We start from the raw sequence: 23,666 nt of genomic DNA, 5'->3' as shown, positions 1-23,666 counted from the left end.
GGGTAAAGCGTGGGTTAGGAGGGGTAAAGCGGCAGTATAGCGGGGGTAAAGGAGTGGATATAGCGTGAGTAAGGAGGGGGTAAAGCGTGGGTATAGCAGGGTAAAGCGTGGGTTAGGAGGGGGGTACAGCATGGGTAAAGTGGGGCTAAAGCGGAGGTAAAGGAGGGGTAATGCGGAGGTATAGCAGGAAAAAGCGCGGGTATAGCGGGGTAAAGCGTGAGTATAGTGGGGGTAAAGCGGGGGTAAAGGAGGGGTAAAGCGTGGGTTAGGAGGGGTAAAGCGGCAGTATAGCGGGGGTAAAGGAGTGGATATAGCGTGAGTAAGGAGGGGGTAAAGCGTGGGTATAGCAGGGTAAAGCATGGGTTAGGAGGGGGGTACAGCATGGGTAAAGTGGGGCTAAAGCGGAGGTAAAGGAGGGGTAATGCGGAGGTATAGCAGGAAAAAGCGTGGGTATAGCGGGGTAAAGCGTGAGTATAGTGGGGGTAAAGCGGGGGTAAAGGAGGGGTAAAGCATGGGTTAGGAGGGGTAAAGCGGGAGTATAGCGGGGGTAAAGGAGTGGATATGGCGTGGGTAAGGAGGGGGTACAGCGGGGCTATAGCGGGGGTAAAGGAGGGCTAAAGCGGAGGTTGGGGTATCCCCATGTGGCTTCACGCCAGCCCTTACGCCGCCCGTCTCTGTGGCAGCTCTAGAGTTGCATTTTAACAACTCTGAAAGCGTTGGTTCAAGTGGATGTTACGACAGCGGGTTTCGTCCAGCAGCGTCCCCGGGGAGGGAGGGAGGGAGGGGGGAGGGGTGGGGGGGGTCACACCTCGTATCAGTAGAGTCCCCCCCCCTGAGTGTCAGTTTCAGTATGGGTGCGGAGTACGAGGACCAGGCCTCTACTGGGGTATGCGAGGGAAGACGGGGGCTGCTGAACACGTCCGAGTCAAGTTACAGTGACAGGAGAGAGTCGAGGAAAAAGAGGAGAGCCGTGTGAGTGTGTGTGTGTGTGTGTGTGTGTGTGTGAGAGTCTGTGTGCGTGTGTGTGTGTGTGAGTCTGTGTGTGCGTGTGTGTGTGTGGCTGCAGTGGGCACCTGTTTAAAATGTGTTTCCCAGTGTAACTCAATCAGAAGCAGAGTGGGAAGTGTTTTGGAAGAGCTTCGTCCACAGTTGAACGTTTCAGTGGCTACATAAACACCACTGCTCACAGATGGACATTTATTGATTTTTAAAACAATAAAGATCCTTTTTATCCGTTAAAAAAATGAATACACATATTTTAACACGAGAAGAAAAGAAAAGCCATATGGGGTTTATGACATCGGCCGGGTCGAGCACATAAATCAAAGTGGGTGTAACATACATTCCTAATACTCAACACTTGAGTTACACATGAAGCTGTCAAAGTGGAAACACGGGATTTTTTATCACCATATGTTTTGCGTAAAACAAACGTTTGCATGCATTTTATAATACAAATAATTATTCTATTGATACCTTTCTGGGTAGTACTTTAAAAGACAATCTTTTCCAAATATCATGATATTTCTGACACTCACAAGAGCAGGCAATGACAGTTAAAAACCTTTAGGATCTGCTTTTCTTCATATTGGCCTAAGATATACATGTGATATAAATTCAACTGTAAAACCAGGTGACATTAACAGCAGCAATGACATTAACTGACGTCACCCAGTGTGGGACATGGTGGCATTAATCTATGGAATGCATTGATGGAGAAAACCAGTTCCTTCCAAGTCTGCAATGAAAGCGCCGTGTGCATATGGATTGGCTAATGTACACGGAGACCAAGTGCAATACATCTATATTATTAACTTCTCTGTATGGCCCGCAGCCTCATTGGACATTGGAAGTGTAATTACATCAGAGACAATGAGAATAAAGCTTTCTCAAATGACCTGAGTCCTCAATCAATAGTCAGACAACTGTCTGCAGCACTAAAATATGGAAAGGACAAACTGGCCGGCTGAACGGACGGATACTGGTTATTATCACTTGACAAAAAAGTGGTCTGTGCAGCCACATGGTCATTGAATTACACTTCACTCATTATTACTGTTTTTTGCACATTGATTACTTAAACAAAATAGAGATGATAAGCAGCAGAAGGAAAGTAGAAGAAGAAAATATATATCTTTTATTTGACAGAAATGAACATTTTTATGCGTTCAATAGATTTTTTTAAAGTAGCATTTTATACATTTCAAAAGATTATTAGATAATTAGGGATCAAAGGTCACCTGACGGATTTGAGTGTTAAAAAGCGGTAAAATGTCACAAAAAAACAGGAAGGTTCTTTTAGAAGCTTTAAAAGTTCTGAGCACTATGATCAAAATGATTTTTACTTCAACTGAACTGGATCGGAGACAGATGATTAAAAAAACTGTTTTTTATTCTTTGTGAGTTCAGCAATTGTTACTGACGCCATGTAATCGCCTCCGGGTTGCGTGTGTCTGTGCTGGCGATAAGGTGTGTGTGTGTGTGTGTGTGTGTTGTGAGTGTTGTAAGAGGGGAGAGACGGGGGGGGGGGTCGGTGGTGTATGAAGGTTGGCGGGAGAGCAGACAGGGTGTCCGGCACCAAACCACCTCCCAAAATAAACTCAGCCAGCCTGCGTCTTTGTGTCGGCCCGGCGGCAGACCCGCGGGCTCCCACGCAGAGCAGTCTGGGGCCCGGCGGCCCGTCACAGGAACAACATGTCATCGGCTTCATCGCTCCCCTAATGGCCCTCCTCTGGACCAGAGACGCTGCGGTGCCCCCGCCGAGCTCCACATAAACATTGGTGCACGCACAAACGCTCCCGCTGCCCCCGTACAGGCCGGCGCGGGGGAGAGAGAGAGAGAGAGAGAGAGAGAGAGCAGGAGGCCTGCTTATCAAAACACGCAGCGGTGCCGGGGATAATGTGTTGCCGTACCTTTTGGACTTGTGCCAGGCCGCCGTCTTAATCTGGCGTCCGTGAGGATCCCCGCACAGAAATACCGCCACGTCAGCGTGACGTCAGCCGGCTGAAACGTTCATCTGTTTTGGAGCAAATCCTCAGGAATGGTTTAACAATTTGGGAACTGCAAGTATTCCCTTTCTTGCAGAGACTTAGATGAGAAGATCAACAAGCAATTTTTATGTTCCGTTCGCTACCGAGTTTCAGCTAGCAGCCGGTAGCGTTAGCTTAGCAGCCGGTAGCGTTAGCTTAGCATAAAGGCTGGAGTATACTAGCTCACTTATTACTTGGATTTGGCTTTTTTTACTGATCCAACAAAAAGTGTTCGGACAGTAGCTTCGTATGTAAATAACAAAAAAACGTATTCACTCTTCTGCAAGACAGCCAATAAACGTATTTCCCAAATTGTCAAGCTGGTACTTTAAATGTTAATGTACAGCTAGCAGCAGGTTAACTTAGCATAAGGCAAACCGTCACGTTTAAATAATGCACGTTTCCAATAAAAAAACGCTTAATAAGCTTAATTCATTGCTCATTCGCTCAAAGCTGAAACCCAACGTTGAACTGGGGTGAGCGCGTTTGCGCGATGAGTCGGACATGTTATTTTTGTTTGTTATTCCTCTGAGGATGCAAAGTTGAATCGCGTTGCATATTCCCAGAACGGTCAGCCTGCATGTTTCTCAGAGCCAAGTTCTTCTGCAGAGTCTCATCTCGGCCCTCGGGAGAATAAACCCTACACCTTCAGAGAGAAAGGGCAGTCAAGAAGTCGCCTGGGCCGCTCTCCCAATAACAGTTCTCAGCTGAGCAGCACACACCCTTCCCCGTCTGCTGGACCTCTGGCACCACAGAGGGCGTAATCAAGCCTCTCTCTCTCTCCTTTCCAGTTCAGCTCTAATGTTCCACAACCCCTTTGAAACTGCACTCAGCTACCCTTTCAATGAATTTCCATGCATTTTTTTTTTCTTCTTCTTCTTCTAGGGCCACATATTTATTTTCTTTCCCTCTCCTCGCCGGTCCGACTCTTCTCACGCTCGCCACTGGAGCTAGGCGAGCCGCTGGCTGCACTGGTTTGCTCATTAATCACTCTTCTGCTCTCCCGTTCTGAGAAACAGGGTCGCTAATTAATGGAAAGCACTTTATGACAGAACACAGGGGTTTCCTGGAAATTAACCATTAATCTAGACTTCCATTATAGGTCTAATAGCATGAGGTGAGGAGGGGGGGGGGGGGGGTGAAAATGTGGAGAAGGGGGACACAAGGGCTGTGTAAAAGCTCATTAATGTTAATGCAGGCATTAGCCAAGTTAACTAGCGGGTGTTGATAGGTGCTGCATGGAAGACACATTTCAGATTATTTAAGTGTTCATGTGCACCAATGAAGACTGTTTAAAACGCTGAGTGTTCATTTAAGAGAAGGTGCAGGTCCCCGTATGACCTAGTATTCAGAACATTGTAATCACATGCCAGTGTGCCCCAGACCATTGGTCCGTGTTCACGATCATATGATGGCGGTAGAGGTCGGAACAGCGTGTGAGCTCAGGATTTAAGAGCTGATGTAAATTAGTAATTTTTGTACCATCTTGTTTCTTTCTGATTCAACACGCTCACTTTGATTTTGTGAACGCATGCAAACTCAAATAGTACAAGTGTCACAAGTACAAGTGCAGCTTCTTTTGGCAAAGCACAAACCCAAACCCGGCCCTGGGATCCTCCTGACGCTGGGTCTGGTTTTGGTAAGGGCCAAGGCTAAAGGACACGATATCTGTGCGTTTGTTTACTTTCACAGTATTGTATTTTGTTTAGACTTCCTAAAGGGTGGAGGAGGAGGAGGAGGAGGAGGGGGGACAGTATCTGAGAAAATGAGGAAGGAAATTAGATGAAAACAAAGGAAGAGGAAGGGAAGCCGGTACGACGGAGCCGGTCCCTCAGTGATCCTGGTTCAGCCATGCGGTCAGTGGCGCCACCACTGCAGCTAATGGCTGCGCTCCCTCACGCAGGAGCTTTTTTTTTCTTTCTTTTCTTTTTTTTAAAAGCACAAACAAAGTAATGAATGGAGGTTGAATTGATGTGGGCTGTGCCCAGGAAGAGTATGTATTTGTGTGTTTACCACAAAATCGTTGCATCTCATCATTGGATCCCACGATTGACATCAGCTGCTGGCGTGTTGGTGCAGCGATGGGAGCTTGTGATTTTATGGCGCTTTATGCTTTTATTGGAGACATTGCCCCTCTCCGGATTTGTTATTGCACCAACACACCTCAAATACAAGTACGCACAGATGGAGCACTTCATGTAGATGATGATTGTCCTAATGCGAAGCTCTCACTGACAGTTATGGTATTTATTTATGATTACAGCTGCATGGCGTTTGCTTTATGATTACATAATCCTACCAGGGAGGATTTGGCAGAAACCCCATGACCTAACAAGGCCGAACAGAGATTGCTGAGCCATACAAACAGACCCTCAGGTTGTTTGAGTCGTGATGTTAACGTGCAGTACCTACTGCCACTGCCTTCGTCTTAAAGCCCATTTTTGGAGAACGGACGAATACTGTGTTTTATGCTTACGGGGCTTTGATGTTAATTTATTTGTTGTTTGATAGCAGACATACGGGGGGAAAAATTGGAGAAAAATTGAAAATTGTCTTCTTAATGTTATATGTTACTAGGCTTTAATTCAAGGAAAGATCACATTTGTATCCCGGTAAGTCACTTCTGGACATGCGTCCCAGAAGGCATCATCCAACAGAAACATTTGATACGCTGTGAAAACACGTAACCGATGAAGCATTGCATTCTCATCCATCGATTGATTGCTGGGTATAGATTTGGTCGTCATAGTAGCAACACAGTCTTTGTCCGGCAGCCTCTACGGTTTGAGGAGATGAGGATCTCTCCTCTCCGAGTCCACGCAAAGAGTTTTATCTAGTTTCCAAACACGTGGTCATCGGGCCTGACTGATGCCGTCACATGAGGCAATTCATCAGATTTCACACAGCTCCCTCCGGAGCCGCAAAGGGCTCCGTGTAACTTTCCCGTGTAGTAAAACTACCTCAGACTTGCAAAACAGACTTTAATGTGTAAGATCGGCAGGGTTCCCCTTTGTAAGTACTCGTCAGGCAAAGATGCAATTAAAGTCGGTGTTTTGCAAGTAGCACCTTATATTTATAGACCCTCTAAAAAGGCTGAGCGTAACAGTGATGATCACACTTCGGCAGCAGAGCTGCACTTTATTTTCAGGGCGGTACCTACTTCATCTTTAAAGATGCTACAGTCCAAAAGCAGCAAGTTCCATGAAATAAACAAATGTGGTATATTAATCTGCTAAAGGATGCGGCACATTAAGATAGCAAACAGGAGCAGATGACCGACCGGACCGGAGACGGAGCCAGATGTTAAACAGAGGTGAAGATCTCTAAAGGGGTTTGAATGTTTCCCACCGACGATCATGCTCGCACACGTAAACAGACACGCAAACATACACACACACACACACATTTCCTGACAGCTTCCCTTTAAGGCCACGTTGGGAGCTGCATGGCCGGCGTCCTCTTTAAAGGGATAAAGTACTGCTTGTGTGCTATTCGCAAGGAGAAAGCGCCGCCGCTAATAACAGCCGGTCCTTCGCTGCGGCCCGGCCTGCGAGAGGTGTTTGGGTCAGTTTAGTTTGAGTCAGAAAACGGCACAGATCCTAAACTTCAAGCAGACTGCGCCCGTCGCTCTGCCAAACACTCCGAGAGGGCTCCGATTCTGTTGACACAGCGGAGGCTTAATGTTCAAGGGAACGCACTCTGCGTCCAACGTAATTGCTGGTGATTCTGTCGCTTCACTTCAAAGACAGGGAGCGCCGTGGTTCGAGGGTCAAAGGCTCGACTTCTGCCCAAACGCCCCCCAATTTCCTGTTTTGTCTGGGTGTAAAGGGATCTGAAACGTGAGGGACGTGTCCTGCTGGAGCCGACGAGACTAAAGGCTCCACTTCCAACTTCTCGAGCTCAGGCTTGATGCTTTTTGTCAACTTCAGCATTTATTTTCTATTTATTTATTTATTTTACGCAAAAAGCCTGGAAAATGGAATGAAGCTTTGACTCCCTCAATCTATCTTGTCAGGATGAACCCTTTTAAAAAAATTTTTTTTACTGCCGTGGTAAACAGGAACCTTTCTCTCCCACTTTTTTTTTCTTCTTTTCTCTAAAATCAGGAGGCAAGACGGGGACTCTCACATGCAGCAAGTTATTTAGGGACATACTTCTCTGTTTTTCGTGTTGCACACTCAAAGCAACAGCAGACACAACGGCGTGCTATTAAGATAGAAAGAACAAAAGCATTCACGTGTCCTTTTCTCAGCCAGAACAAACCTTTTTTTTTTTAAAGCTTTCTATGTGGACGATTGCTGCATACAAACATGTAACATCTCAAATGTATCTCCCTGCAGGACACACAAAACTATGTGATTTTTTTGGGGGGGGACTACAGGCAGAAGGGCTCCGGTGCTAATTACACTGCAACATGGTCCCTCTCAAAGCCCACATCTGGAATTGGCCCCGACAACTGGATGCCGTGCTGCTCTCATTTTGGTTACTTTGTTTATAACCCTATAATAGAGACAGTAGAGGACCACACGGCAGGAATGAAGGAGGACAGGACGCTTACAAAGTTAAAAGCAGTCATTTCAAAACAAATCTCTGGGGGATTTTAGGACGAGAACACATTTAGGTGAGGGAGAGTTGTTTGGACTCTCGTACGTATTAAATCAAGACAAACTTTGCAGATGCGTTTCTGCTTTGTTTCCTTTTAGCAGGATTTGCAGCATCGCGGCGATTCTTCTTGAAAGACTGAATGCAGGTTTTTGCTTGTTGAGCCGAGCTCGGGTGAAACAACAATGAGAAATCCTCAATTATCTGGGCTTTGGGAGCCCACTCACTATCTGTGCAGTCTGAGCATGGACATAATCACTAACTACGCTCTGTCAACACTGGAAAGAAGGAGTAACGTCACTTAGCAGACTTGACAATAAATAAAAAGGTTCTCCTGAGGACTCGGGCTCAACTTACCGGATGGAAACAGAAAAGTGGTTGTCATTTTTTCCGTATTTGGGGATTAAACTGTCGTCCACGAACTAATTTGTCAGGTTTAATTTTAAATCTCTAATCTCAAATATGTGAGCAGAGCCAAGAGCCACTTGAAAAAAGCACAAGTTGTCTGATTAGTGGCAGCAGTTATCTTTAGTGTGATCTTTAGTTCCACTTTATTCATCGGTCTTAGAATATCACAAACTGTATTTAAAATGACCAAATAATAACATGCTGCTTGTTTTTTAAGAGAAATTAGGCTTCACCATTCATGGCTTGAAGATTGTCAAGGAACATTCTTTATTCCCCAGAATGAATGGCAAAAAAGAAACTCGTATCCCTGTTGAAAAATGTAGCCATTTCTATTTGGATGAGTGAATTTATTATATTTGTTTTTATACGTCTTTTTTTTTTTTTTTTTTACACACAAAATGGAATTACTGAAGTTCCTACGAAAACATTGATGACATCATACTGTCACGGTCTTTAAGGTACACTTGACAAACATTAAGACCTTTACTTTAGCCCCTTTACTTGTTACATAACATTTCAGGTGCACCAGTATCTTCGATAACAATTTTCTCTTCGACTATCGACTTCGTTGAGGCACGAAAAGGCACATTTTAGCTTTGTGGTGAGCGTGTAAACTATACGGGTCAGTACTTTAAGACATGACTGATCGTTAGCAATAAATTAATGCTTGAAATCGATGTGATGATCAACTCCACACTGGACGTATTTTCTTTTATTGCAAAAAAAAAAAAAATCTATTAAAACTTGAATTCCATCAATTTGAAAAACACAATCGGCTTTGAGATTTGGGCAATGACAGAGTATGTTCGGCTGGCCATGCGGCCTCGTTCGTTGTAGTGACAGTATCGGGGGCTTAAGGGAAATCTGCTGGGGGCGGCGGGATTGTGCAAAAGCAACAAACTCAAATCCCTGCATGAGAATACAGGATTTGGATTGTGACATTATCTAAGCAGAGAACACATTATTTAATAGCTGAGGAGGGACAAACATTTGATGTCAGAAGAAAGCAGTACAAACAGACAAACATGCAATGGGAAGATTCCACAGTATGAGATTTGGACTGAGTTTAACTTAATAACAAATGTCTTCCTGAATAACTTACGAGTTCCTTGCTATCTGTATATTAGATTCTGTGTATAAAAATACTGCCTCCGTTTGACCCGCAGCATCAGAATTTCTTCGTCTGTCTGCGCTCTTGTCTTCTCTGCTTCTTCTCATTCACTTCCTCCGGTGCCGACGGAGTGTCTGCCATGAACCAGGGGCCCAGGAAGTTGACCCACAGCATGTGGAGGGCTCGGGCCGGGGCCTAACACACGCACGCACGCACGCACGCACACGCACACGCACACGCACACGCACACGCACACGCACACACACACGCACACACACACGCACACACACACACACACACACACACACACACACACACACACACACACACACACACACACACACACACAGAAAACAAGATGTTGTGAGACAAGAAGAAAGGAACTGGTCAGAGGATGCTCCGATATCTCTATGGGTTGATCAGGGACTTTGTCTCACCAGCAGCCAGAGATACCAGAAATAGGAGGAGATGGTGCTGAGCACTTGTACTATGGCTGTGAGCAGGATGACGTCCTTAAGGTGCCTAAAACCAGACACATACAATAAAATGTCACAAGAACAATGACATGTTGCTGTGCACGCAGGACGACAATGTTGTCCTCTGCAGCGAGGACTAACAAAGCACAAGACTGCTTTAAAAAAAAAAAACATTTCAATGAACCCATTCCTGGACGTAAATAAATACACCTAAAACAACAAATTACTTTCTCAATAGCATTAGAAAGCAGCAGTAAACAAACATTTGCAATGCAGGGGCATCGTGGAGTAATGTCTACCTGAGCAGAGAATGAAGAGGCTCTTGTGTCTGTTCCAGGTCTTTGTTTACGTAACCTCGCGCCTTTTAGCGCACGTGAGCGCGGTCCCCCTGGTTAGCTCAGAGACGCTTACACGCATGTCGCTCTCGCAGCCGTCAGGTAAACACGGTGATCTGTCAACGCCGCTGGCTTTGTTTGCGCTGCCGGCTCAGCTGTCGCCTCGTTGAGGCTCTTTAGAAATCCCTCTGAGCTCCCAATTTAGCACCGTGAAATTTAAGGCACCACGAGTAGGATTTTTAGTTTGTAAAACTGACATTAAAAGTCAGCCCCTCTTCCTCGGCTCCACGGACTGGCGGGGGGGGGGGGGGGGGTTTACTTACTCAGCCATTCCTTGCTCCATGTTCAGGTCTATCCCTCCGTCCAGCAGACCTCCGTCATCGGCAAATGCCGGCTTGGCCATGGCCGACATGGAGCGGTAACTCCCGACATACACCGCTAGCGCGAACACCAGCAGGAGCTGCGGGAGGCGCGCGAGGCGTTAAAAGGCGGGGAGGGAGGAGGTGCATCACATTTGTGGTGTATGGAGACTTTAAGCGATGGTGATTACGTGCACTCACCCATGTCGAAAACGAAGACGAACTGTAGAAAACCAAAAGATTTGTGGCAGCATATATTGCCTGCAGAGGAACAGCAGTATATTTGTGGGTTTGGTTGACATGAGAGTGGGATGTTAGTGGGGGTAGTAGTGTGGTGGATTATGATAATCACTCATTTCACCGTCCTTACTATTTCATCAACTAAAGAAACCTTTGTCCCAAATATACTATAAAGATGAATCAATTATGAAAATACTTATTGGTAGAATTTTTATATTATGATTTCAATGAAAATCTGTAATATCCCAAGTAATTTTAGACCATTGATGACGATGGTGCAAACCCATGAGCAGGAATCTGTCATTTTGGTACATATACCGTGCTATTTTAAAGTAACAAACAACCTTTGATCCACTGAAAATCTTTTTAACACAAACACCACACAAGTGAACTACCAGAACGGGGATCCCCTCGCAAAGTTTGACGTTTCTTTTGACAGTACAAACACAAAAACAGCGCGGCTCTTACGTTGGCTCCTAGGATGACTCTGACGTAGAACTTTAGAGTCGCCTCGTTCTCCTCATAGATCTGCTTCTTTCCCTTTGTGCCGACCTTCCCTTTGGGCTGTGGGGTAAAAATACAAAATGATTGTGCTGTTCTTCAACTCCTTAAAAATAACTAAATCTTTTTGAGTAAAACCAGTGCAAAACGGCTTTATAGACAAAACTTCCTGCTGTGGGGAGCAAATATAACTTGATATCGAAGATTAATAAATATGTATTTATTCAGATAAAAGTTAAGATTTGAGAATTCTATGTGTTCATGTCTTAAGATCTATTAATATGCAACATCAAAAAAAAAATCAAATAAAATGTGTGCGTGAGACTGATGGTATTTGATGACATTTTATTGCTCTGCACTGGAAGATGTTTTTTATTGGTATCTAATTATTAGAATGGAGATTAAAGTTTTGTTTTACGAATTTGTAGTTCTAGACCTTTTCTTGTAGATATTTTTCAATGATCCATTATTTCCCAAAAATGCAGCATAACTACATTTTCAACTTTTGTTGCATATCAGTGCCTATTTGTTTAATGTTGCTATTGCTCTGTTGGTTCTGTGTAAGTTTTCTCATTTTGTAAACTTGTATATAAATAAATGGAGTAAGTGGAGCTGCCGTGAGACCGACCGCCTGGGAGTGCTGTAAAGCCACTAGAAGTACTAATGAGCTGGATTTTGACAGATCTTAACGGGGATTCAGTGGAGTGAAATATGGAGTTTAGGGGGAGAAAATTCAACATTTTTGGATCCACAATCCACAAATGTAGTCTTTCTTCCTACAAGCAGACACCAACACGTATCTTATATGTTAGCGCGTGGCGGTCTCGCTTGTCTCGGTGAACGTAGCAGTGAGTCAGTCGCTTGTCCCCGTCTCCGTGTGTCCCGTTTCTCTCACCGCCATTCGATCTCTTCCGCTGTGTCTTCCTCTGACATCGACCCGCGACCCGACGCCGCGTCTCTGCCTTGTTTTATTGTTACTGACCCGCGGGAGGAAACTCACGAGACTCCCTGCGGCGAGCGCTCCTTGTAACACATCAGCATTCGGGGCTTCTGATCGATGGAGGCGAACATATCCGGCGCATGAAGATGTCGTCATCAATCCCCGTCGCAGGCGCGCTGGTGGTGGTGGTGCGAAAGGGTGCGAATGTGGTGAGATGGCGCCACCCGCTGGTTAATAAAATTATTATTAGATAGTCAAACAAATGACCCCACCAAAGTAAAGGATTATTAAATGAGGATTTAAGTTATTATTTATCCAAGGCAATGTATGTGTTTTTGTTTTAGTAAAAATACACTCTTCAGTCTTTACGATGAGGATTTATTATAAATGCTCTATTTCCTATTTGTATCGTGCTGTTTACGTACTGCAAAAAACAAGGCTCCTGTTGTAGCCCAAAATTAATGATAAAACACTGCAAAATTCCAAAATTTGATTGTATTAAAATAAATGTTGTTATCGCACATAGTGCGGAGAAGTCAAAAAAGTAAACTGCAGAGTTACGTCGTCTACATGTATACATTGTTAATGTTATATATACATATTAAGTAAGCGGTAGATGAATGTGCTGTGGTTCAGAGACATTTAGCATGAACAGTGCAGGTATCTGTATGGGTAGAAAATATTGTTTTGGTTTTAGTCTCCTGTGTGATCTTGTTTTCACTAATAATGTATCGAAAGAAACTCTGGTGAATTATAATTAAATTAACACGAAAGTTATGATATAGTTATTAAAGTTTCTTTCACAACGAGTTCAACGAGTATACACTGTGGTTTACAGTTTCGCGAAGGGTGCGTTTCGCCCTCCTCGGCCACCGTAGTAGGAACTGGTGGTACACTTGTAAATAACAACAGTGGGCGCCGCTGCTTTCTGGGGGGACTCTGGTCTTCCTGTCGGTTGGCGAAGCTCCGGGCTCCTCTCGTAGCTCATTAAATGTTAGCTCAGTCAGGCAGCGAACTTCTGTCCTGAACGGACAGCTTTTATGCCGCAACATGGACTTCTTGCTCCAGGTGAAAATTGGCGCTCTGGTCGGTTTATTGCTCCTGACTCTTTTTTTTGGATTTATCCCCGCTCGAGTCAAATGTTTCAGAGACACACACGGGACAGGTAAGTTCACGTCGATTTGAACATTAGCAGGCAACGTTAACTCTGGCGGTTATTATCGTGGCATTCTCTCACTGTTGTCAAAGAAGTCAGGACTTTGAATCCGTCGGAAAACTCAACACGAATTACCGGAAATGAATCAAAGGTATTAATTGGATTTGCCTCCTCGTTCCTTTGTCACTCCGACGCCGAAGTGAAAAGGAAAAGTCGCTGATTCATCTGCGATATTCATTTTCAGGCTTCGACGCGCTGTAATTTGCACATAGACAAAGCAAACTGAAATGCTTAAAAGGCACGAGTAGGGTTTGGTGCTGTAACCGATCCCGTCAGTGTTTCCGTTTCACCAGCCGTCCGTCTCGCGCAGTCACGTGTCCTCAATGTAGCGATAACGTACGTGTTGTGAAGGCAATGAACTGCTAATGATGTCATCAACCGTGACTCAGAAACCATTAACCCGCTGATAAGAGAACAGTGGTAACGTGGTCAAAAAAAGGGTGGATTGCAATCATCATATAATGCGATGAGCTGACACTGTTGACTAATTCCTGTATCTTGTTAATGTCATTAATCAACCTAAATGTGTAAATTGATTGACTGATTGTTGTAATGTGAATGAGAGGGATGTCTGGATGGTGACGGTCATTTCTTCCCATTACATGCGCGTGCGTTTTAGTGCCCTGCAGAGTCATTTGGACTTTTGTGCTTCGTGGTCATGCTGTGTCACATGATCTATTAACAATTATTCCTACTTTGGAAGGATTGGCGTTTCTTTTCTAAATGTTGGAGGTGTAGAATCATCTATCATCAATCCCTCTGTTTACAGGGATTTTTTTTGCTCAAAGGGAACCGTGAATAAAAGACAGATTTACTTTAAAAAATGCTGCAATTGGAAGAATAGGTTTTGTTTACTCTGTCCGTGATGCCATTTTGTCCTTTGTAATTAAACCCCTGTGTAACTTGTTTGTCTTTTTTTTATGCATTTGCAGACAGCCACCGCACAGTTCTTAGTCTGATCAGCTGCTTCGCCGGCGGGGTTTTCCTTGCAGCATGTTTCCTCGACATCATTCCAGATTATCTGTCCGACATAAAGGCTGAGCTGGACGCTCGGTCTGTGGAGGTACGTCCAACAATGGGTTCATTGACATGGACGAACGTAGAGTGTGGATAAATCATGAATCCCACACACACAGGCTGTTTTTACAAACAATTTTTTGTATTTTGTAATGTATCTCTGTCATGTAAATGTATGTCAATATTGCTTTAAATAAATCTATTAATTCTATATATGCCATTTTAGAAAGTAGTAAAAAAAAAGGTGCCGAATCTACGTGTTTTATCGGATCATTTATTATTAATTATACATCAAAGTGTTTTTGATTGATTCATCTCCCTGTCGGTCTCAAACAGACCAGTTTCCCCCTCGCAGAGTTCATCATGGCCGCCGGCTTCTTCATGGTCCTCATCCTGGAGAGGGTCGTGCAGAACTGTCGGGAGATGCGGGGGACTCGGGAGGAGAGGGCTCCCCTCATCCCGGACAACAGGAACGGACACGGCCACGGCCACGGCCACGGAAGCAGCCCCGACCTGGAGGGCAGCGGCCACCACGTCCACGTGGACTTTCAGGCCCACTCGCCCTTCCGCTCCTTCATGCTCTTCCTCTCCCTCTCGCTCCACTCGGTTTTCGAGGGCCTCGCCATCGGCCTGCAGAGCACGGACTCAAAGGTGACACGAAACGGCTCTTACCCTCAACTCTTTTATTAGAAGTGACCTCTGTGGCTTGTGCGCTTGGCCCGAGAAAAGCGCTGCAGTAAACCATGTGACCAGAAGAAAGCAGGGTTTAAGGTTCCTAGACAGGAAAGGAATCCGGCTGTCATGAGAGTCAGATCTGCACCTCGTGGTCACAAGACAACCCAAGCGGTCTGAGCATACCACCCATGGTCCCTGGGGGCTTTTCATCTACATGCAGTTGTGTGTTGATTTGATGTCTTTGGCTCTGTTGAAAATGTTCTTCTCTTTTCAGAAAAAAGGCTTTCTGCATTTAGTTACTTTATGGAAAAAGAGAGAGTCTCTGACTGATTTGATACATGAAGCGGTTGTATTTTTTTCCCGTCCGACACTGATTTATAAAAGCCCCGTTGAATGAGGTTAAAGGTGCAGAAGAGTTCGGTGGGAATTAAATAAACATCATCGAACTGTTGAGGTACTTTTCCCTACAGAACAATGGGCTCAACTGATTATAAATAATTATTAAGTGGGCGATACTAAAAGATCCTCTGCTGTAGTAGATTTTAGGGTTTTTCATTTTTTACATCCTTTATGAAAATGAAATTTCAAACTCTTTAATAGATACAATTTTGATAATCCAGCCAATGAAACATCTGAAAATCGGTGCACTTCATTGACAAAACCCATAACCAACCAGCGGACTTCCTCTTTGCACAACATCATTGACCTCAAAATGACTGGAGATATCAAACACGTGGCTACCACGGCAACAACAGCATGGCACACATACTTGGCCCAAACTACAAAATGATCCACGTTTTTACTATTGTTTTGTTTCCTATGGAAGTTTTTTTACGTATTTCTCTCGCCGTTTTCCGCCAGGTGTTGGAGATCTGCATCGCCATCCTTGTCCACAAAAGCATCATAGTCTTCAGCCTGTCGGTGAAGCTCGTCCAGAGCGCCGTGCGCCCGCTGTGGGTGGCCGCCTACATCGGCGTGTTCGCCATGATGTCGCCGATAGGCATCGCCATCGGCATCAGCGTGATGGAGGCCCAGCTGGCGGCGGGGGCGCTCATCCAGGCCGTCCTGGAGGGGCTCGCCGCGGGGACCTTCATTTACATCACCTTTCTGGAGATCCTCCCGCACGAGCTCAACTCCCCCGGGAAGCAGCTCCTCAAGGTGCTCTTCATCCTGCTGGGCTTCAGCGTCATGGCGTGTCTGACGCTTTGGGACTGAGACGAGTCGCCGTTCAGCCGGCAGCTCACTTTCGCGCTGAGAGACAAACCGTTCCCTCGTTACCAAAGAAGAAATCGGTTTGCTTGCGCACTGTTACACCCGACTCTGGTGCTTTTAATGTTAAAGGGAGCACGACAACAGATGTGGATGTAGTATCGTTTTTTAATATTGTTTTAAAAATGCATAAAGGAGTCGGGACAATTTGCGCTGAATCATTTCCTCTCACGATGTGTTGATGTAAAGAGGAACTGCGTCGATTAGTGTGTTGAAAGACTGAAAGTGGCGCAGGGGAACAAAGTGGTGTTCTGATTCATCACTAGCTTTGTATTGCAACATGTGAAAGAAAGAAGCCTGTAAGAGGAATCCACTGGAAACAAGAAGTCATTACCACCAGATTCATCTACATTTTACTTGAAAGTAATTCCAACACACATTGTTGAAGTGTTTCATATCTTTACTTCAGACTTCAGATGGTTCTTAACTTAACGTGATGTTTCCTCTGACCCAGGTCCATTTGGTGAACCCTGACATTTTAGATCTAGTTTCTATTTGGGTCCTTTTACTCTTCAAATATCAACACATAATATATTTGTCCAGTAAACTAGTCTATTGTAAACTGACTCCCTGATGCCTTATGAGGTTATATACCCGAATAACAGAGAGGAGGTGCAATGATGATGAAAATATGAGCTATTTATTTATATACAATTTCCCTATACGTTTTTTTTTCTCGCTAATTTAATCCATTTAGTTTCAACCGTGTCCATTTTGTCTAAAAATGCAAACAACGGGCTGCTTTATTGAAACTCTTTCTGTAAGTAAAGGTTTTTTTTTAGTTTTCTCATCGTTGTGGACACGTTGATGAGCTTTAAATATAAAGAAAAGAGAAGAAAAGATAAATCATTAATTCCGCTAACTGACAATTTATTGTATTTTACTCGCACATTCTTGTGTTTGTGTATAGAATCAAATCCAGGAAGACACCGCAGTACTTTACATGGGCTACATTGATTTTGCCCACGGACACTCAATTTCTTTTTATTCATGTCCATGTATGACGTTATAGTTATGAACTGTCACTACTGAGTCAATTCCTCTTTTAGTCGGTCATGTGATCAGAGGATGTGAGAATAAAAAGGACGACGCTGTGAGTTTCTTGCCACAAAAACTTACACAGCAAAATAAAAGTGCCGATGATATGACATAATGTCATGAATGTTATTTAGCATGTTAAAAGTCACCTAATCAACACTTGTGAAGAACCACTGTTTCACATCTGTGTTGTTGTTTTTTTGTTAGAACATAAACAGTTGCATTTCATGTGTGAAAATACTAATTTGTTTGTACAGCGTAAAAAACAAAAACTGTCAAGGAAAACTACATTTATTGTTTTGGTCCTTATGATTATTGATCCTGTGTGCAGGATAAGCAGTTTGAAGATGGATGGATTTTCATATCTTCAATTTACTCTTTCTGGGATAATATATGAATACTTGAACAATATAATAAAGCTGTATAGTAAAAATGTTTCAAAATGTGATAATACAATTTGAATATACACATGTAAAATATGTATTACATGTTAATGGTGTACCAAAACATCCCAGTAATATAGTAATATAGATTAAACGTGTTTTTAGTTTGTTAGAAATATGAACACTTTAGAAAAACTAATCATGAATGGAATGGTAATCTAAAGTCATCAAAGGTAATGATCGGGGGTAGAATGCAGGGGGATCCTTCATTATGTTCTAGTGCCAGCGGGCCTCTTCACACGTTTTAGTTCCTCTTCCTCCGTTTCTAATCCAAAGAAAACATTACAGAATAAGCTGCTGCTGACGTTTCTGAGGATTTGCTTCCGCGTGGTTCAACGTTGCAGCAGAGAAAAGGAGCCAGAGGGGAGCAGTGTTGAGCCTCTCCCTCCCCGCGAACACTGTTCCTTCACACAAGTCTGCATCAAGATTTACTCATTTACTTTCACAGGAGATATTTTGACCAGAGGGAAAGAGCGCAGGTGTGAAACGATGGAGACACAACTGAACAGCGACCTGCAGACATTTTATAGGATATCGGAGGTCGTTGCGCTGGTAGAGGAACAACAGTACACAGTGGAGTTCCTTTTGCCGGTTTAGGAGGAGAGAGGCCTCGGTGTGAGGAGGGGAGCCTCTTCTATCCGCTCAGCGAGGCCACTCAGCGGTATTCTCCCCCTTTTTGCTCTCTCAGACACAATGCAGGTTACGTCCTACCCTCGGACCACTCGAGCTCTGCTTTTTAGTGGCAGGCTCTACTCGGTTGCTCCTTTTGCACATCTCTTAAAAGCTCTCTTTAAAAAAAAAAAAAAAGGTTAAAGGGCAGATGGCCCATCAGCAAACACAATCTTTCACTAAAGTAACTATTAACTGGCACTAGAGGATGGGCAAGTATTGTGATGTCTTACTCTTTCTCATTGTCACACAGGCGGCATTAAACAATGTGTCTGTGTTGCTCAGGAGCAGCATGTCGAGGAAGTCAAACAGCTTACAGTCTACTACTGCATGTCCCTCTCTGTGCACGACAAGGAACCACGTAAGTAATCCACCACGCGGGTGTCAAAACAAGCGGGAGGATTTGGGAGAATGTGCAGAGAGGAATGTGCAGCGTGGAGGGTGAGAGCTTCACAGCTGGTCGTCTCTCAAGACTCAAAAAAGACTCAAAGGTCACCTTTCATGTCACATGATCTGGGTGGACGGTCCCGTCAGTGTGATGTGAAGTTGAAGAGGTAGACATAAACAAAGATAAAGAATCCCCTAAAAAAAAAATGCATCTTCTCATTTATTTATTTCGCTTTAATTTATGTCGGCATCTGCTGTTGTTCCTAGATGGATATTTAGTGAGATGATCGGTCCACAGGTGCAAAACACACTAGTACTAGTTGTGTTTTCCTATTTTCTTTTCCGTTTTTGCGGCTGGTTTGTGTTGCGGTCATGTGTTAAATATTCCCCCCATGCATGTGCTTCTAAATGAAAGTGTTTGACGCGTTCTCTGTAACGTCTTTGCTCCTCAGGACCCCCCCCCCCCCTCCGTAACCCCGACGGCCTGGACCTGCACACCTCTCCTGCCCCCATCCCGTTGCATGTTGCATGGTGTAGATTAGCCCCCCATCGTAATCCACTTTGTCATTAGAATCCTGCTTTGAGTGACGTTTTTTTCGAATAACTCCTCCCCTCTTGATCCCCTCTCCTCTCGCCGCCTCCTCTGCCACTCCGTCTGCTCCTCTCATCCCGCGTGCTTGAAGGTAAGGCGTCTCTCCTTTGAATCAAAGAACCCAACGTAGCTCAGGAAATAGAGATGAACGAGGGCGAGACATCGCGAGGATGTTGGTTTTATATCATGCGACGATAAGTAATCAACAAAACAATACTTGTTGTAAGAGATGACAGATGTTTGATTAAGACCCTCTATTTCATTCGTAATGGGGAACAAGTCTTACACCTTAAGATTTAATGTCAACTAATATAAATATCAGTGTTTGGCTTCATGCCACTAAATTAAGATTATTTGGCCAAATAACTGTTTGTTTTTGTTTTTAATTCATTTGAATGGTTTGGATAGCTTCATCTGTAACACTTTCGACGCACTACGTCGGATATTGGTTATAGTCTCAGCGCGGGCCTTTCATTACCGTTAAACTCACGTCACAGACGTAAGCATCCATGTTTACAAAAGCACTGTCGTGATTGAGACCCCTGATCGCTGTGCTGACGGTATTTATATATGAGTTGCGTCGCAGCAGTGCAGTGTTGTGTCACAGAGCTAACCACATTGTGCTCGGCTCCGTGGTTGAAATGTAACATTAAAACACGAGTAACAACCCTCAGTCCAGATGAGGTCATGCACTGTCTCTGTGCTGAGAGCACGTCTGCTCCACCGAGGAGTAAAAAATGATTCACTGATCCAAAAGATCATTTTTCTTTTTTGCCTCATAACCCGCCCCCAAAACTGTTCCATATCCCACATGCTACAGCGTTGGTGTTTATTGTCGTAATGCAGGACACAAACCGGATGAATGCATTTCTGATCCCTGTACGCGCATAACAAACGGCTGCAAACGACAACAAACGACAACAAATGTGCTCATGTTCTGTTTGTGCCGATTCTTCTTCCTTCCCGGTGTCTGCGAAGCTGTCGGGAGACGTCCAACCATGGCTGCTGTGAGTTCAACAACGGCGCAACATTTTGCCTCTGTTGTGTGTGTGTGTGTGTGTGTGCGGCCTCACTTCACTGTCACAGTCACAGAGCTCGTGTTGAGCCAGTGGATGCTGGCTCTTGGATGGACCCTTAAGCTGTTTTTTTTTCTTTTTTCGAGGGCCTTAGAAGTCTGTTCTGTAATCATGTGAAGCAGATTAAGCGGCCGTTCACTGGTGTGCATCGCTGGGAGTCTGATTGGGTTGTGGGTTCACAGCCCAAGAGTCGTTTGTAATGAGCTGCCATTGAAGTATTCGGGCTAGTAAAAAACAATTGGAGTTGTTTCCAAAGCTGCAGCCACCAAGGCTTAAAATATTGATGCAAAAAGGGATTTCGTTGTCTCGAAGATCGACAAAACAAATTAAAAAGGCTTCTCTCCTCTATGCAGACTGGATCTTTCCGTATGGTGTCAGAGGAGGAGCAGGCCATGAGGTCCAAGCTGGAGCATTTGACAGTGAAGGATCACGGGCCGGTGTTTGGGCCGTGCCAGAAGCTGCCCGGACACGCCGTGCAGAAGGTGAGACGATAACAACTGGAGGGCAGCATTTAGGAATAAATTTCAAATAAGAATACTCTTTGCCCCCCCCCCCGGACCCCCGTCTGCTCCGCAGGCGAAGGATGAGCTGACTGAGACGGATGAGAGGCGGGCGTCGGCCCTGAAGGAGCTGCGGGCCGCGATGAAGGAGAGAGCGGCGGAGGGGGACGATCTGGCTAAACTGGTGCTGGACCAGTTTGGAGAGAAACCAGACTCTCTGATGCTGCGCTTCCTCAGAGCTCGCAAGTTTGAGGTCGTCAGAGCGCACGAGCTCATGAAGGGTTGGTAGTCGGCGACGGATTTACTTCCTGCGGTAGAGAGACAAACGGTTGAACGCGAGGTTTTTTTCCAGGGGCTCCGTTGATTGAGGGGGAGACCTCTTTCTTTTGTGCTCCTGGTTTGCATGAATCTTCCCCATCAATGAGACGGGGCGGCGTGCGGTCATTAGTTGGGGGCTTGGCGATGCTTCTGAGTTTTAGACAAAGCCCTCCTTTGTGTCCAAATGGGACGAGTTTACTTTGTTCGTGAACTCACCGCGTTCTCCCGCGAGCTCCAGCGCTCACGTGGGAGAGGAGATGACATTAAGCATGAGAGACAACACCAAACTGACACGACTTGCCTGATGTTTGCTTGTGTGCTCCGTAACCTTCAATCGGACAAATAACCAGCATTTGAAGCTCCCATTTCCCTTAAATCTGAACTTAACAGTGTACTTCTCCTGTAGATGTCAACTGTAACCACTGCTTTGATTTTCTCAAGGTCAAATATAACCCACAATTTACTTTGTCAAGGCCAATTATACCCAACCAGTTTAATTGGCCTTGACACACACATTTATGAACATAGAAAAGCAGCACTTATTAGTGTGAGAGGGGAATGTGATGTGAACGGGAACTGTTTTTTTGGGGGGTTAATTGCGGCTTGCTGGTGAAAACACACACACACACACACACACACACTGGGTTAATTGGAGCGTGGGTATGATGAGGCTCAGAGCTGCACTGTCGATGCACACTGGGGTCATTGTGTTCGGCACATCAACCTGCACTGAACTCTCGCACTGTGGACAAAGGGTTTGGGAACCATTAGAGCTCCATAAGAGAATGCAGCTGATCCCTTAGTAGTGTGTGTGTGTGTGTGCGCTTGTTTTACCCTTATTGTGGGGACATAAGTGAGACACACAGTTACAATTTGGGGACTTGTCTTTTTGGCGGGACAATATGGAAAAGTCCAAATAACGTAAACCATTACATTTTAGATTAAAAACTTGATTTAAGGTTATGATTGTCCAACCAAAATGTGTGTTGCGTGTCGTCTAGGTTACGTGCGGTTCAGGAAGGAGTACCCCGAGCTCTTTGAGAACCTGACCCCGGAGGCCGTCCGCAGCACCATCGAGGCCGGGTACCCCGTGGTTCTGCCCAGCAGGGACAAATACGGCCGCGTGGTGCTGCTCTTCAACATCGAAAACTGGGACCTGGAGGAGATCACGTTCGACGAGGTACCACGGCGCCGTCTCAAAGAGGGCTGCAAGGTTTTCTGAGGAATTTGTTAGAAAACGTAAGTCTTTGTGCGTCGCAGATCCTGAGAGCGTACTGCGTGATCCTGGAGAAATTGCTGGAGAACGAAGAAACCCAGATCAACGGCTTCGTCCTGATTGAGAATTTCAAGGGCTTCACCATGCAGCACGCCTCAGGAATCAAACCCGCTGAGCTCAAGAAGATGGTCGACATGCTGCAGGCGAGAGCGCAAATGAAAAGATTGGGAATTTTGAATGTGCCGCAGGGAAACTTTGAGAGAAAGCACATAACGTTGTAGTAATTTTAAGAGACCACTCGTAGTTTTTCTTAGTTTGCATTTACGGCGTTAACCACGTGTTGAATGCTGTTTGACGGCTGCAGGGAATCTGAAAAATCTCTTGTGTGGTTTCGTGCAGGACTCCTTTCCCGCCCGCTTCAAGGCCGTCCACGTTACCCACCAGCCCTGGTACTTCACCACCACGTACAACGTGGTCAAACCCTTCATGAAGAGCAAGCTGCTGGAGAGGGTATGAATAGAGGACTGGCAACCCTTTAAAATAATCAAAAAGTAATTAATTAAAATGATTTATCCTTCCCAACTTCCCCTCAGGTCTTTGTCCACGGGGACGAGCTGATCAACTACTTCAAAGAATTTGACGCGGACTTCCTGCCGGAAGATTTCGATGGAAAGGCGTCCGTTGCAGACTGTCAGGCCATCGCCACCAAGCTTTTTGGCTCTGAGGACACTGCTCTCTGAAAGTAGAGCCATCTCCGACCCAAGTTCTAGTGTCTTTCACCGTAGATACTTAAGATCCGGTCTATTTTTTATCTAGATTGTGTTTTTATTCGGCCAGTTGTTACAAGCAAAAATAAGTACGGAGCAGGGGATGGGTGGAAAATGATAAAAAAGGGTGTTTAGAGGGTAGAAAGAGAATTATTGGTGGTTAAAGTGTGTTTCTTCAACGCGCTGATATGTCTGGTCACTTTACAAGCAGAGGGAAAGTGAGAGTAGATAATGTGTCAGTTTGGCATTATTTGCCCTTAAAATGTAATTCTCCACCGCACATAGCAGCCTTTTGCCAGTTGATTTGGTAGAATGAGAGCACAGGCGTTTCTGTCTCAGGGGTTTAGGGAGATGTTAAGAGGGAGAAGCTTGTTTTAGGAGCAGTGTGTCATGTAAGACAGATTCCATTCGGCAATTTGCACTGGATTAAATTGTTTTTTTTTTGTTCATCCATAGTTTTGTATGAATTGTAATTCTTATCA

At 44.8% G+C, this 23,666-nt stretch overlaps 3 protein-coding genes across 3 annotated transcripts; 2 read left to right on the top strand and 1 right to left on the bottom strand.

Moving 5' to 3' along the window:
• Positions 1 to 8,365: 8,365 nt before the first annotated feature.
• On the bottom strand, positions 8,366 to 12,132 carry tmem208 (transmembrane protein 208). The gene is given in 7 exon segments (XM_040166815.2): positions 8,366 to 9,345; positions 9,588 to 9,672; positions 10,285 to 10,421; positions 10,522 to 10,581; positions 11,029 to 11,124; positions 11,957 to 12,108; positions 12,111 to 12,132. Coding segments are annotated over 7 exon segments (690 nt in total). The 3' UTR covers positions 8,366 to 9,207.
• Positions 12,133 to 12,855: 723 nt separating this feature from the next.
• On the top strand, positions 12,856 to 17,504 carry slc39a1 (solute carrier family 39 member 1). The gene is made up of 4 exons (XM_040197066.2): positions 12,856 to 13,166; positions 14,150 to 14,280; positions 14,571 to 14,885; positions 15,771 to 17,504. The coding sequence occupies exons 1-4, from the start codon at positions 13,052 to 13,054 to the stop codon at positions 16,122 to 16,124; spliced, it is 915 nt and encodes a 304-aa protein (XP_040053000.2). The 5' UTR covers positions 12,856 to 13,051; the 3' UTR covers positions 16,125 to 17,504.
• A 593-nt stretch (positions 17,505 to 18,097) lies between these two features.
• LOC120831537 (retinaldehyde-binding protein 1) lies at positions 18,098 to 23,639 on the top strand. Its single transcript, XM_040197053.2, has 8 exons — positions 18,098 to 19,398; positions 20,286 to 20,314; positions 20,737 to 20,865; positions 20,960 to 21,164; positions 22,203 to 22,381; positions 22,462 to 22,620; positions 22,817 to 22,927; positions 23,011 to 23,639. The coding sequence occupies exons 2-8, from the start codon at positions 20,306 to 20,308 to the stop codon at positions 23,155 to 23,157; spliced, it is 939 nt and encodes a 312-aa protein (XP_040052987.1). The 5' UTR covers positions 18,098 to 19,398; positions 20,286 to 20,305; the 3' UTR covers positions 23,158 to 23,639.
• The last annotated feature ends 27 nt before the right edge of the window (positions 23,640 to 23,666 follow it).

The sequence above is a fragment of the Gasterosteus aculeatus genome, chromosome 12 (genome assembly GCF_964276395.1).
Source record: "Gasterosteus aculeatus chromosome 12, fGasAcu3.hap1.1, whole genome shotgun sequence".
In the NCBI taxonomy this organism is placed as follows: domain Eukaryota; kingdom Metazoa; phylum Chordata; class Actinopteri; order Perciformes; family Gasterosteidae; genus Gasterosteus; species Gasterosteus aculeatus.
The sequence above is the reverse complement of the archived record's forward strand: the minus strand, read 5'-3'. Positions and strand labels throughout refer to the sequence as shown.

Coding starts and splice junctions, on each gene's coding strand:
- slc39a1 (XM_040197066.2), top strand. CDS start 13,052: ATGGACTTCTTGCTCCAGGTGAAAATTGGCGCTCTGGTCGGTTTATTG. Junction 13,167..14,149: donor CAGAGACACACACGGGACAG/GTAAGTTCACGT, acceptor ATGCATTTGCAG/ACAGCCACCGCACAGTTCTT. Junction 14,281..14,570: donor TGGACGCTCGGTCTGTGGAG/GTACGTCCAACA, acceptor GGTCTCAAACAG/ACCAGTTTCCCCCTCGCAGA.
- LOC120831537 (XM_040197053.2), top strand. Junction 20,866..20,959: donor CCGGACACGCCGTGCAGAAG/GTGAGACGATAA, acceptor TCTGCTCCGCAG/GCGAAGGATGAGCTGACTGA. Junction 22,621..22,816: donor AGATGGTCGACATGCTGCAG/GCGAGAGCGCAA, acceptor GGTTTCGTGCAG/GACTCCTTTCCCGCCCGCTT.